The following is a 15,109-nucleotide window of genomic DNA, read 5'->3' as shown; positions in this document are numbered from 1 at the left end:
CAAATTTTGTTGCACTAGCAGGTACTTTTGTGACAAAGAGCAAAGAAACAGACAAAAAAAAAAAACTTCACAAGACCGCAAACTGTCTGAAGAATCATTTCTCTTCTGGACAAATTTCAGAGAATACAAAAATGTGCAGATACTTTCTTAAAATTGTTTGAATTAGAAAATAAGTCAGACATCGCATTTGACTGAGATAAATTTTAGAAAGGATGACCCCATAGATTTAAATGCACATGCACAAGTCTTTTCTGGACTCATTTCTGCAATATGTTTGCACAAAAGTAACTCATATGGTAATGAGACATTTATTGAGTATGTCTTCTTCATCTTAATGCTTGCCTCAGTTTTATTATATCAACATCCTGTGCTCATAAATGGTTGAAAACAGATGCTATCAACATTCTGTGCTCATAAATGGTTGAAAACAGATGCTGAGATCTTTATAAGATGAGTCACTAAAGAGGCCCTCATGAAATAAATGTCATCTTGCAGTTTTACTCGTCTAACTCAGGCAAGATGATTCTGTTTTAAGAACTTCATGTGGAAAAAATGTCTGTTTTGTTCATTTCTGTTCTCTTCATTCATCATATATTTTTCCTTTTCTGTCTTGAGTCATTCTTCAGCTGGTGTCAGATAATAAGACGTCTCTGCTTTGGACCACAGACATGCTTTGAGTAACACTGACAGTTGTGAGAGAACACTCAAGAGACCCCAACTCAGCTTTATGAGAACCTGAGCAAATGTGAATAACAATATGCAGAGATGGGTACTTGACATTTCGCCCATAAGCCGTATTCTTAACAATTTTGATTGTTTATAGCCCGATTTATTCAAACACAAGACAGAGCCATTCACTTCAGAGTGGGTTCAAAGTGAAACACGTTCAAAGTACCTCCCACTAGGGAGATACATATTTTGTACGACCTGGTTTGACAACCATTGACTTAAAGCTATTGTTTTTGTGCGGTATCTGAACACAATTGAAGAATGTTATACATTTGGTTAGCTAGCATAAGCAGTTGAGAAAAATTAAACAAGTAATGTTTTCTAAAAAAAATAAATAAATAAATAAACAGACATGAGTGCATCCATTCAATAAATGTGGTGTTTTTCAGTATTACAGGAAGCATTTTCAACACCTAGTAACCCCTATGCCATTTTTATGGGTGAGGATTATCTAAGATCATAGCAAGAATAAATAAAAAGAAAAAAAATAGGACTAAAAGTCAGTCATTTGAAAACCCATCTAGTCTAAGCAAATACCAATATGAGGGCAAAGATGTCAGGAGGAAAAATTTCACTGCAGGCTCAAACTCAAAAGGTTTTTAAGATCAAAACTTGTGTCTCTTGTAATGGAAGCCAACACAAAAATAGACAAAAACACATCCACATCACAGCCCTTTAACGTTTCCCATAAATATATGCCAACAAACTGTCAGAAAACTAGATTATATGCCTAATTACTTGTTCATTGGCGTTATCATTCAAGCAGATCAAATTAAAAGCTTAAAATACCATCACAAATTATGCTTCCTGTACATGTATTGTCCAGTGGATGGCGCACTATAGCAAATGAGACGCCACCAAACTTTGGCTCTGGAGTGAACCAGTTGTACCAGTGGGTATAACTGGTTCACTCCAGTTGCACCAGTTGGAAAGCTTTGGTGTTTCATGAATCGTCATCTAGTTTACGCCTTCCCCCAGCCATTACTGATGCCACTTCAAGTTTCTTTCTGTTGCTAATAGGCACAACACGTTCTGTGGCAGAAGACTTCTTTTTATACTTCCATAATTTGAATTTGAAACAACCAAACCACAAAAGTAGTCATACAGGGTGAAATGACCAGCATCAAAACCCAACCCAGCTCATACCCCCAGTTTGAACCCATGCACTCCTCTTTTTATATCTTTGTAAATACAGTTTATCATTTTAAACTATGAAAAAAAAAGTCCTCTTGTAGGGAAACTAGTTCATGCTCATGTACTGAATGGTGTATCGTTTTTGTTTGTTTTTGTTGTTTTTTGGGGGGACGGGGGGTTGTTGTTTTTTTTAGGAGACCAAACCACAGAAGAAACTGTCAGACAAGAAAAGTTCTGTCAATACACATTTTAGGACATCCTCAGATTTCAGGAGAACATCCTCACACGTTAGAACAAAGCCAGATGTCAGACCAAGGCCGTTTTTTTCTGAGAGTTTTTAGACCATTTTGTATGAGGTCGTTTTTTCTGACGCTTTTATTTCTGAGATCTTTTCGTCTAAATCCGTTTTTACTGAGAGCTTTTATTCTAACACCGTGTTTTCTGGGACATTTTCCACTGGGGCCGCACCAATAAGGGCCAGAAGGCGACGCAAGATGCATCTGAACCGAACTACCCGAAATTAAATCAGCGAAGAAGTATGCAAGCAGTGGAGGGTTATGGGTAATGCTGTTCTTCTACCCAAACGCTCCATTCGTGATGCTTTCAAGGAACTACACATCCCATGTGCCTTTTCAGGGTAGAAGACTGTTTTAATTTTCTGTGTCTTTAAAATTGTGAGATGTTGTAGGCGAAATTAAGCATCAGGGTAAGTTAGTTGCTATTTTGTGTCCGTGGCAGAAGACTTTGGTCTCAGTTACGTTGTTTAGCTTAGCGGTAATGAAATCTGTTAAATGAAGCGACAATGTTTTTGCTTGGAGTTTTTTTCAGCTTGTTTTACTCCACAACGAGTATGAACTGCGGCTAATGTTAGCCTGACCAGCTTTTATTTCAGCAGGGCAGAGCGCGTTTGTTGTTGTTTCCTTGCACTTTACCGTGTTTCTATTGATCATAAGAGAGACTTGAACTCATTTCTGATATGAATTATAACGCACGAGTCTCTGTAATCAAAACTGTTAAAAAAAACAACAACACACACAAAAAAAACACGCAATCATTGAGCTTAGAAAGGGAAACCGGTAAAAGTGCCACTTTTGTAAAAATAAAGTGCTAACTATCTATGTCGTACTGGGCGTTTGCAGCATTTCTCAAAATGCTTTTTAACGATTCCCTGTTCTGCTGGAAACTATGGAGCTCATTTTAATTCGCCATGCGATTAATTGATTTATTGCTTATTGTGACAGGCATACTGTTGCCTCCAGTTAATGCACTTTTTGACCATAGAGGTTTGACAAATTTACAAACCAGAAAGATCATATATTAATCTTTAAACTCTAAAACTTTTTTAAAAAAGCAAAACAGTTGATATGCAGCAACCGTATGCTATTATACACGGTTATGGGAACAAAAATACGTAAATAATGTGTTACCTTTAAATTCCAGGACATACTGAGTCATCCATCCATTTTCTAACACCCTTGTTCCTATCGGGGTCCAGAGGCGGTGTTCACCCTGGACAGGTCGCCGGTCTGTGGCAGATACTGAGTAATCAGATCCTTAAAAGGTATTAAAGTTGTGTATGCTTGCTTAGACGGGTTAGACTCGAGGCTTCACACTGTTTCAATATTCATTCTAAAGAAATAAATGGAAAATAAAGGGTCCATAGACTTAACTTTACTTTTTATGTTGCTTTTGGAGAATGGCTTCTTCTCTGCTGTTTGACTTTTCTCCCTTCACTGCTACAGGAGTTGTTTCACTGTGGATTATGACTTTCTCTAAAGCTTCAGGCAGCAAGGTCTTTTGTTCTGGGTTTGATAAATACATCTTTAACCAAAATACTCCTCTCTATGACACAACACATCTCCTACCTGGACAGTAAAGTTTCAGGCAGACTGACTTCTTTCCTTGGCAGAGGAAGATTTATCATTAGTTCAGTATTTTATGCAATATTATCATCATGTACGACTGTTTATGTAATATTTGCACAGCGGTTTGACTCAAGATTTTCCTTCAGTTACTCAAGTCATCCTGACTTAATTTCTTTTAGCGTCTCAGGCTCTTTAACAAACTCGGTGTGGAATGGAGTTTCCAGAAGATTTCAACCAGCTTGAGCTGCTCGACACCCACGGACACCTGATCCCCAGAGGGCCCACGAGTTCCTGGACCGCGAGCAAGGACGAAGAGGAAGAGGTGGACGAGGAGACGCACAGCGAGGAGTGGTATCAAGAAAAGGAGGACGCACTCAAAGAAAACCCAAAGGAGCTCGTTCTCTGGGCAGCAGAGAATAACCGCGTAAGTGCCATCAAGCAAGGGTTACACTTGACAAGGGCTTGAAATAATTGCTTTAAGGTCAGTCCATGCAGGTCATTATTTTTGTTTGTATAGTGTTGCATTTCTGGTCTTGTTATCCACATCATCATGAACTCTCCTGAACAGCTCTGTGGATGACTCTTAACAGGCTTCTCTGTTTATTTTATATATAAAAAAATAGAATGGGAAAAAAAAAAAAAGGACACTCCACAGTCTGTGTTGAGGCAAAATAATAAATACCCACACATGCATATCCCCCCATTAATTTCCACCAAATATGTTTTATTTGGTATTTTCTGTCATAAACCAGCCAGAAGGGAAAACACATAATACTTAATTATTTTTCCAAATATTTTTTGCCTGCTACAGCTGAAGGCTGAAGATGTTGCTACCATCTTCACACATCTAAAGACTGAGATGTTTTTTTTCCAAAATGGAAGAACAAATGGGAACGCTCTTCCATATTCTGATGTGGGATTGAACAGAGCTCTGTTTGATGCTTAAATCTTGACATATTGTTGTTCTCTAACCAGATCCTGCTTTAGATTGCTCCAGAAGATTCTCCTTGACTTGACTGTTGTGGTTCTTGCTCTTCGTGACCTTACTCATTTAACCTTCAAAAAACAGCTGTATTAAATTATCAGCTGACCTCTGAGAGCAATGAGTTGCATTTGATTTTTAGAGGTGTTTGAGTAGAAAGGTCTGACTATGCCTCACAGGACTGGACCATATAGGAAAGAACCGCTTGGACTGGATCAAATATTATCTAATTATTCAGGCTCTCTGGTTGTAAAATATTTCTGTACACTTGTTATTTAGTTTAGCACATTAAACTCCGATAAAATACAGATTGTGGTTTCAACAATAAAATATCTTCAGGGTGTTTGAGCATTTAGTGAACTCTTGGGACGTTATTTAAAAAATATGAAACTTGGTGTGTTAAGGTGGCTCAGCCTGCAGTTATGTGCTTTTATAAACTCATTGCTATCTTCCTAGATTCGGATACATAAAACGAGGTGAGGAAGTTAATTCAGAGAGACGGCAGAGAGGTCAGATGAATGCGGCACGGAGACGAAGTGAGAATGATCATTTGTTCCTCCGAGGTTGTTTCTGGGAAACTTCTTTAGTTTGTTCAAGTTGTTGCTGCTTTTCTTTTGAGCAAACTGTTGTCAGTTAGTGAGTTGTCTGTAATGAGATGTTTTCCTCAAGTCTGCAGCTCGAGTTTGAAAATCAATTTGGTGACTGAAATATGTGAGAAAAATACCCTCAATTTGTTTTACCGAGAAAACTGTTATCTAATGCACCTGCAAACAAGTTTCACTCAAACTTTTAAATCTGCCGAAACATTATTTGCAAAAAAAACATAGAATGCAGTTCTCTAAGCTTGCTGCTTTATCCATTTGATATTTAATTTTGCTGAGTGTTTTGTACATTTTAAGTTAATTAGTGATTACTGCTATCTTTCTTTAAAACAAAACTGTTAAAATGTTTTGCATTTGCACCCTCATGCTCCCTAATTAGGACCAGTTGTATCATGATGTAATAAAAATAATTTTAACAAGATGTAAACTATTTAAATTGAATCTCTGATTTACAAAAAGTCTTAGAGGTTCCCATGGTGACATTGTTTAATGAAGGAAAACAAAGTGGAGATGGGGAAAAAAGTGCAAAATTGCTGCTTCTTATTGAAGGAAGGGAAAGTAGCAGAGGATTTGTGCTGGAATGGCGGTCTAACCGCCACCTGCAGGAAAGGCGGAAACGGTGACTCCCTCTTCCTCTTCCCAAAAATCTAACCTAAATATCGTAGAAGGTCTCCCCCTTCAGACTGACTGATAATTCAGCTCTTATGCTTTCACTCTGGTTCTTTTTTGCATCCATCCGTTTGTACAGATATTTTGGTCAGTTTCATTTTGTCTAACATTGTGAAAAAGGGACTTGTTAAGATTCAAACATCTTTTTGAGATGACACAAGACTTCACTTTACTTCAGTCATTGCCAAGCCCTAGAAATCCGTTCGTTCTAGAAACTTGCGATCTGAAAATTGTTCTAAAAGCTTTTCTTTGACAGAAGGTATCACATTTTGAGGTAAAGTAACTATCTCACTCAAGGAAAAAAAACTAAAAATAAAATGTGGCTTTTAAAAACCAGATTTGACCAGATTTTCAGCTTCATCTCTAAATCCATCAAAGTGCTGAGATGCATCTGATTTAGTCTTGCTGCTACATTGGCTTTAACGTTTCATACAGTTTAAATGCTGCTGCAATTTTCTCAGTGGTATCATCGTGGTGAGACGAACAATTTTCTGTTTTCCTCGGCTCTCTCTCTCTCTCTCTTTAATAGCGGCATTCAGAGCGCTTCTCTTTTAGCCACCCTGCTTCTTCATCACAAACAACTCGTTCCTCCTTTCCTTCCTGCTTTTAGAGTAATCAGACAAGTACAGCGACTGTCACAAGGCAGATATTTTTATGGGACTTTCTAGTCTTCCATCAGTCTAACCACTCTGTTTGGAGGTGCTGAAAACTGTAACATAAAAAAAATGGAAAAGATTCTGCACTACATCCAGTTGAGACAGTAATCACAGCCATGCAGAGTCAGTCTCCGGGACGTGCACAGACTTAAGATTCACAAATTGCACATGTTGGCCTGACGGTGCCAAATTGTGCATTGTGAACGCTACAATGCATTCAAGGCATTTTAGCGGTGAATGCCGATTCACCGCTACAAAAAAATAAGAAGAGGGAAGTAATGGTTTGGCCTGTCACAATAACAAATTTTGCTGAGCGATTAATTGTCAAAAATTATTGCGATAAACGATAATATTGTTTGAAGACCTTTTTACACTGATTTAATGGAAATGATGTAATAATGTATGCAATGTCTTGCCTTAGATAGATGCACTTTATTTTCAAAAGAACACTTTACACTGGAACTGATAAACAAAACAACCAAAAACAAAAATAAAATGGATTCTCAGTCTCCATTAACAAAACATGTACTTGAATAAAAACTAAACAACATAAAGCCAAAGTGGAAATAAATACTGCATTTAGTCAAAAGACTGCAGATTATGAAGTCTGTATATTATGTTGCCCGTAATAATTAGATTTAAATAGAGAAAATGGGCACATCGACTACCTGATGCAATAGTTCACACTACACGGTTTTTTGCCCCGATTTTCCCCTTATGACAATCTTAGAACGTTGGGTGTTCCAAGATTGTCGCTTGCGATTTCTTAATGGATCATCCTGTAGTGTGTGGTGTGTTACGGTAGATCGTCGTTGCCGCTCCGATCTAAATCGGGTTTCCCCCGACTGGGAGCTTAACGCAGCCTGTTGAATGTGACAGGTAGCCAATCAGAAAGCGTGGATTCTCCTCCGTGTTTTCTGAGGGGAAATTACAGAGGGGGAATCAAAACAGCTGACAAAGCGCAACCCCTTAGTCCAGCGGACATTGGAGATGATATGTGGAAACAACATTAATGTTTATTCAACATGCAAAGAATATAGAAATGACAAGGGGAGGAGTTGGAGTGAAATTGCTACCGCAGTTGATAAACCTGGTAATTTTTCAGCCGTTCTTCGTTAACGTGACGTAAATCCTGTAGGTTATAATGATTTTCATTTGGTCAGGACTGACACTAGCCACATGCGTTGCAGGTAGATTGTAGTAAAGCATTGATTAAAGCCTGGTTTTAAAATTAGTTAACTGAAATTGTAGCCATTATTTTGTGCCCATTGTTGGACACCACACGGCAGGAACGAACCCGATCGAACCGTTATACCTAGGATTTCTGTCGGCTAATGTGTGATCTGTCAGGTTTTGAAAATCGGCCGGCAACTCTAAGATCGTCATCGAAACGATAAAGCCGATAAATTAAAATAAGGTTGATAGTTTTAATTTATCATGCGATTAATTGATTTATTGTTTATCGCAATAAACAGTAATGGCCTAGTCATGGTTATTAATTTTAATCCTGTCCTTTTATCTTGATAATATTAACTTTTGCCTGATGAATGTAGGCAGAGAAATGTTGTTTAATAAGGAACATTTTTTTCAGTTTTGCAAGTTAAACCTTCATCCTGTAAAATTTGATGTGATGTTCAGAATTTGTAAACTTTGATCCACATTTCCCCCCTTGGAGTGTTGCACATTTTGACAATTTTTTTTCATGATCATAGTAATAATAATAGTAATAGTGGAAAGCAATGGGTTTAAAGTGGCATACATACTGTACTTTGTTTTGCTATCACACGGTGTTTATTATCAGATCATTGCCGTCGAATTAAGTCTGTCATTGGCTTTCCATAATTTGTATTTTAAGCAAAAATAATTATGAAATTGAGCCATTGATCAGCGGAAGATTGTACCTAATTAAAAGAAATGTAATGTAATATGGATTAATAATGTAATATTTATTGGTTGTTTTACAATTGATGACTGATGTGTTATGATGAAAAGCACTTTGAAATGACAAATCTGCTATGCAGAAAATTTGACTTGATAAATGCACACAATGACCTGTCCAGCCCACTAAAAATGGGTCTGTACCTAGTGTCTTCAAAGCACATTAAGCATAATTTAACTGTTATGTAACTATTTCTGCTGAGCACAGCTGTTAGTGGCCACAGTGCATGGATTAGGACAGTAATTATTATCCTTGAATATTTAAAAATGGCCATATATTAATGTGAATGACCCATTTTCTTTCGGGTCAGTTCTGTTAGCGGAGTCTCTCATTTAGTGTGAGTAGTGGACAGTCTGCTCTGCACTATAATTATGTTTGTCTGTGCTTTGACTATATTTTTTTTTTTCCACACTGACTTGGTACAGTGGAGGTTTAGTATCCAGTGGTGTCTAGATGGAAAGCTATTACAGATTCTATCACACTGTGTTACTAGAACAGAAATGCTTGCAACACAGTTTGATATTTGTTAGCAATTTTTAACAAGGCAGAGAAGGCGGAAAGACCTTCAACCCTAAACCCAATTTTAACTGAGCAAACATTAATCTATAATGATTTCTGCTGGGATTCTCTGTCAAAGTTTATTATAGTGTGTAAAATATCGCATGTTTTGCTGCTATTGGAAGAGTGATTAGTCTAACCCAGCGTTTACATGTGCAATAAAGCTGCAATATGTAACTTTTATATAAAAAAATACGTTTTTACATATTCGTAAAAACTGCCACCATGTTATGACAATATAATATGAGACGGGTAATCTGTGTACCAATTTAGTTTTTCTGCTGTTTTCCTACGAACCTGCTGACATGCACAACATTGTTCAGTCAAACAACGAATCAGAGCCAGGAGGAAGCTTAGTGCTGTCAATCACCCTCATGTACATGCTGCTCACATCACTTGTCCCCCTTCCTCTCTGCTACACTATAGCTGGATCACCACAACAGAGCCTGCCATGAATGCTCAGGCTAGTTAGCACAATGAATAAGCTGTTTTCCTGGAAAAATAAGTTGTTTCTTTACCATTAGCACATTTAGCGGCACGTACGCAGGCATGATTGACAACACTAAGGCTTCCCTCCCAGCTCTGATTGGTTGTTTTTGACCAGGGGCATTTCTGCAGATGGCAATTTTCCAATATGCTGCAAATATCCGGCACATTTCATGACAGACACAACAATTATTCTGTAACACATGAAGTGTTGCTTTCTCTCACTCTTTTGCAGCCTTAAGGCTTTCCGATTCTTTGTCCAAAATGTCAGAATCGGATCTCATTGACGTAGTCACGCGACAAAAATTGCATCGTTTTGTTCACAGGAAGGCGTTCTCTTCTCAACACCCGGCTCAGGTCGGAGTCTTTTAACACTGGCGCTCTCTCCGTGATCACTTTGTTTCCTATAAAAACATGACAGTGAAAATAAAATGGTAGGTAGTCCTCTTCGCCCAGTAAGTGTTCACACTAAATGGTTTTGCTATTCCAACCTGGTCGCACTGTGGCGTTCTCTAAGAAGATGAATGTTTTATTTATTTATTGTGTCTTGACCCAGCCGAAATTGACAGATTTTATTCTCTTTATGTCACATTCCTTGAAAAAAGCTCCATCTCCTGTTATTCCTCCAAGGATATTTATGTATTATTCCTTTTTCATCATGTATTGAAAGGGAAAAATATGCTAATAGAGTCCAACTTGCCATCAGAACACAAAGACTTACTCTTTTCAAAGCCTGTTATTTGGGTAAGCTTGGCTGATGACTCACACCGCGAGCAATTTTCAAGAAGAGAATTTTTAATTACATAAGGTCAAAAATAAGTAGAGTGAATTTACTCTGCTTATTGATGGTATTCATGTTTTCAGGGAATTCTGAACTGCATGGCATTTTTTTTCAATTAATGGAGATTAAAAGGATCTTACTTGCAACATTGAATCACTTCTCTTTGAGTGTGGATGGTTGCTGTGAAGTGATACAGCAGCAGCATGGTTTACTGCCTGTGGTGGAGGGTCATTAGTCGGATGTTACGGCTGCAGCCTTGGTGACGGAGTTCTCCTCCTGCCTGAATCCCTCAGGTTTACTCCAGAAGAAGCCACTAGACTTCTTAAAGAAAAAAGTGACTCTTTGTTTGATCCACTATAATTAAATTAATGATGAGTTCATTATCACTTAAAGATTTGAATGTTTTATTCACTACAGCAAAGGAGAGTTTCTTTGATATGAATGTTATTGAATAAGACTTTCATTCTTCCGTCCATCATCTATACTCGCTTGTGTATTGAGCGTTGAGGGGGGCGGCTGCTACCCATCTCCAGCTGTTGTTGGGTAACAGGCGGGATACACCCCGGACAGGTCACCTGTCCATCAGAGACACACAGAAACACAACTCACACACACTCATGCCGAACCTTAGAGACCAATTACCTTACTGGTCATGGTTTGGACTGTGACAGGAAAAAAAAAAGGAAAGTAAAAAGAAGTCTCATAATGATTAATCAGATTCATCATGATGAATCAGTTATTGAAGAAATCAATTAATTTAGTAATCAATTAATCATTCACTCGAGTATGCTGACTCTCAAAAACCTGTCTATGAATCTGTTCTACTCAAAACTCAAGTCACACAGCTTTAGCTTCACCTGATTCAAATTCTGTAAAAAAAAAAAAAAGGTCAATTAAGCACCTTTTGCTTATTTGAATAGTCCTCAGATTAGCCCTTTGATGTTAAGTCCTGCAGAAGGCACAGATCTACTCACATTTTGACGTAGAGGTACAGCTCTGGGAAAAAAAGGAAGCGACCTCTGCACTGAACCCTATTGAAAACCTGATGGTAAAACATTAGTATTGTTTCTAAATGAATATGAACTTGTTTTCTTTGCGTTATTTGAGGTCTGAAAGCACTGCATCTTTTTTGTGATTTTGACCATTTCTTATTTTCTGCAAATAAATACCAAATTTTTGCTCATAATTTCGGAGACATGTTGTCAGTAGCTCATAGAATAAAATCTTATTATTATTTTTTTTCCATAGCTGTATGTTATTTAGCTAAAGATGCTTCACCAAAAGGAATGCTGTGGTTTTGCATTTTAGGCTATAACATGTTTCTGTATTTTAAAAATGTAATCTATCTTTTAATGTGTCTCTAAATGAAAAAATCGACAGGCTGTGACAATTAATTTTTTTCCCATTAGTCATCAGAATATTGTTAAAATCGTTTTGTCGCAGCCCTTATAAAGATGTTTCTCTGTCCTGCATTGTCTCCAGCTCACCACCGTCCTCCGTTTGTTAGCTGCTGATCCTCTGCTGGTGCACTGCTGCGACGAGGACGGCTACACCCCCCTGCACCGTGCGGCGTACAGCGGCCATATTGAAGTCGTGAAGACTCTTCTGGCCGCCGGCTCCGTGGTAAATCACCGTACGGTCGACGGCTGGACGCCCCTGCACAGCGCCTGCCGATGGAGCCACGTCGCCGTGGCGAGTTGTCTCCTGCAACACGGTGCCCAGCTTAACGCCCAGACCAACGGTGGCCTCACACCGCTGCACCTGGCCGCCTCCCACTCCAACTCCTCCAAACCGAACACGGCACACATTTTAGAGTTCCTCCTCTCCAAAAGGAACCTGAAACCGGCGCTCCGCAGCAGCAGCGGGGAAACGGCCGGCGACGTAGCCCGACGTAGCGGCCCGTATTACGTTTTGTTTGAGATGGTAGAGGACTGCGTTAACGCGGTCCCGTCTGTTACAGCGTCTTAATCTGACTTGTTTTTATGGATTACTCTAACTAGCTTTTATGTTTCTTTGAGATAAAGAATCTCCGCAGCATGATGCGTTACCTGGGAATGGTATGTTTAGGGTGAGGTTCAGTGTTTTCTGCCTCAGCTGATACTCTTCATGCGAAACAAAAGTGAAATTTTGTCAAATTTTCAACACTTACTGAATGTCTACAGGACTAAACTTTAGACTTCTTTGTTCTTTCTTTTGCCAATGGAGTTTTCTTTTTCCACTCTTTCTATAAAGAGCAGGTTGGTGGAGAGCACAGCAGAGCTGTACCTTTGCCATCTATAGTAAGCACTACTTTTGTTAGTGTCAAGTAAAATCTGAAAAAGTTCAGTTTAGTTTGGAATACAAACTGTGAAAAGACCAAGGGGCACGAACCCTTCTGTAAGGCACTGAAAGATATCTGATTCAGTCAAAGTTGGGTCAGTCTGTGAATGAACTACTTGCTTTCTTGCAGCTGTATGATGGATTAAATATGGTTAAATGAAGATACAAATAAAGACTTGAAATTGAACCTTGTATTTCTTTCCATTTTTTGTATTTTTTTATTTGTGAGTAAGACAGAGATCACTGTGCAGTACAGACACCATCCCATGAGAAATGTGAATCGTTTACTTTCAACATCTTCTTCCTCCTCCATTGTTACTGGGTTGCATGTTGGATGGTAGCTCAGGTACCCAGCAGAAAAAAAGTCCTGGGTTTCAGTCTTCTACCTTTGAGCTTCAGCTTCTTCCCACAGCCAAAAACTTGAATGTTAATTAGTCTCTCTACATTACTCTGAGGTGTGTGTGGGTGGGTGTGCGTGGGTGTGTGTGTGTGTGTGTGTGTGGTTGTTAGTCCTCTGTGTCTCTGTGGTGGACTGGTGACCTGTCCAGGGTGTGTTGCTCAATAACAGCTGGAGACAGCCACCAGCTCCTCCACAGACCTGCATGGACAAGTGAGTGTAAACAATGGATGGAGGCATTGTCACCCCGGAAGGTTGCCAAGCAACATGATATTCCTGCATCTCAGTGTGGACTCATTTTGTGATTTGTCTTAAGATTTGAGAACTAAGCCAAATGCAGTATATGTCTTTGCTTTTGTGAAATCTACAGATACATTTTCCCTCTTTAAGTTCAAATTAGCCACAATACAACTTGTTTATTTTTTCTTTTCAAATGTTTAGCTTTTTGGCATTATTAGCCAGTTTAGCTACAAGTTGTAGGTCATTTCTATCTTAATTTGTTGCTGATCAATTGTGAAGCTGAGTTGTGAGTGCAGTAAAACACCAAGTGGTCTGCTGAGTGCATATTTATTCAGAGCTCAGAGTTCTTATTCAGCACCTCAAGTGAACTCTTGTCAATACTTTCTCTAGAGATGATCTCTGATTCAAAATGCAGCAGCTAAACTCTTAACTGGAAGCTGGAAGTGAGAGCGACGTATAACGGCGGTATTGGCTGCCATTTTCTTATCGGATTGAGTTTAAAATTCTTCTGTTGGTTTTCAAAGCTGCAGCAAAAAAAAGTGTTTAGAAATTTTCTACTTACAGGTGATTATTTTGTCTATTTATGTCATTTTTATTATATGTAATATACATTTAATGAGATTAATTATCAACCAGACATACTGGGAAGCTGCTGATGTGACTCAATAGAAAGGACAAAATACAGTTATAGTTATGCATGGTGTTACCATGACAACCAGTTATTTCCTTCAATTAAGGTTGGTCGGATTAGATTACAGATATAATTTACTCAATTGATTAATTATGTTTACAAGTTGTTTAAATCGAGTACTTTGTGTCATTTTACAGCTTTTTTTTTCTTTTTTGAACTTAAATGCTTCTGAGATGAAAAGCTGGTTGTGGTCACCTTACACACATGAAACCTGGCTGCACTGATCGGACAAGCAGGCCAGTCTGCGTCTCTCTTTCTCAAACTAGCGGCATAAAAATGTAAACTTTCAGAACATTTCTGTTTCTGATTTATGTTTTCACACACACATAAATCCTCCCACGTCAGAGATTTTGGGCCTTGCTGAGGTTGTTCTCTGATGCCCTTCAGGCTTCAAGAATCCAGCCGTAGAGAAAAAGTCCATTTATCCCGAAAAAATTTAAAATTTTTAGCTTTTATGTCTAGTCTTTCTTTCGACTCTCGCTGAACTTTATCGAACCCTCTTTACTGTTCATCTTCATCGTGCCACTTGTTCTCTCTGCAGCTTCGCTTTGTGATCTGCTCTACCATCTGCTCCACTCAGTCTGCTGCACTTTTACAAAAACTCTGTGGTTACCATAACAACTATGACGTTAAAATCGGGTTTAATAACAATTCAATTAAAAACATGAAAATACCTCGACATTGAATCTAAGCTAGAAGAAGGCCTCAGATTTGTCACTTCAAAAACCTTCCCCACCCCACCTGTTAATTCATGATACACTTACTTCAGATTGTAATGTGTACATGATGAGGAATTTAATTATTTACTTTGGGGGGGAAAAAAACTAGTCGAGTGGTTTAACATTTAATCAGGGAGGCAGCTGGTGACATTTTGTTACTTTGCAGTCATTTATAAACTTAATTTCACAGTAAATGTGAAAGGTAACACAAGATCAGTGTTGTAACAATTTTAGTGTTTAGAATTTGAGACAATTTTGTTTCCTGAGCCATCATAACAATATCCATGACAAATGTCAATCCTCTTACATACTGGATACGTTTTTAGCAGAAAACAACCAAAG

At 38.4% G+C, this 15,109-nt stretch overlaps 1 protein-coding gene across 3 annotated transcripts; it reads left to right on the top strand.

Annotated features, from left to right (window-relative positions):
* The first annotated feature begins 2,489 nt into the window (after positions 1-2,489).
* Positions 2,490-12,909, top strand: ankrd49 (ankyrin repeat domain 49). Of its 3 annotated transcripts, XM_032564142.1 has the most exons (4): positions 2,490-2,569; positions 3,304-3,424; positions 3,908-4,152; positions 11,884-12,909. In XM_032564142.1, the coding sequence occupies exons 3-4, from the start codon at positions 3,940-3,942 to the stop codon at positions 12,367-12,369; spliced, it is 699 nt and encodes a 232-aa protein (XP_032420033.1). In that variant the 5' UTR covers positions 2,490-2,569; positions 3,304-3,424; positions 3,908-3,939; the 3' UTR covers positions 12,370-12,909. The 3 variants fall into 3 exon arrangements, with proteins under 3 accessions (XP_032420033.1, XP_032420034.1, XP_032420031.1); XM_032564143.1 differs by lacking the exon at positions 3,304-3,424 and having other exon boundaries at positions 2,492-2,569; XM_032564140.1 differs by lacking the exon at positions 2,490-2,569 and having other exon boundaries at positions 2,583-3,424.
* The last annotated feature ends 2,200 nt before the right edge of the window (positions 12,910-15,109 follow it).

The sequence above is a fragment of the Xiphophorus hellerii genome, chromosome 5 (assembly GCF_003331165.1).
Source record: "Xiphophorus hellerii strain 12219 chromosome 5, Xiphophorus_hellerii-4.1, whole genome shotgun sequence".
Lineage (NCBI taxonomy): Eukaryota > Metazoa > Chordata > Actinopteri > Cyprinodontiformes > Poeciliidae > Xiphophorus > Xiphophorus hellerii.
This window is presented reverse-complemented; position numbering and strand designations above follow the sequence as displayed.

Excerpts from the sequence above, each read along its gene's own strand:
- ankrd49 (XM_032564142.1), top strand. The coding sequence starts at position 3,940 with ATGGAGTTTCCAGAAGATTTCAACCAGCTTGAGCTGCTCGACACCCAC. Across the intron at positions 4,153-11,883 it reads GGGCAGCAGAGAATAACCGC|CTCACCACCGTCCTCCGTTT; the intron begins GTAAGTGCCATC and ends CATTGTCTCCAG.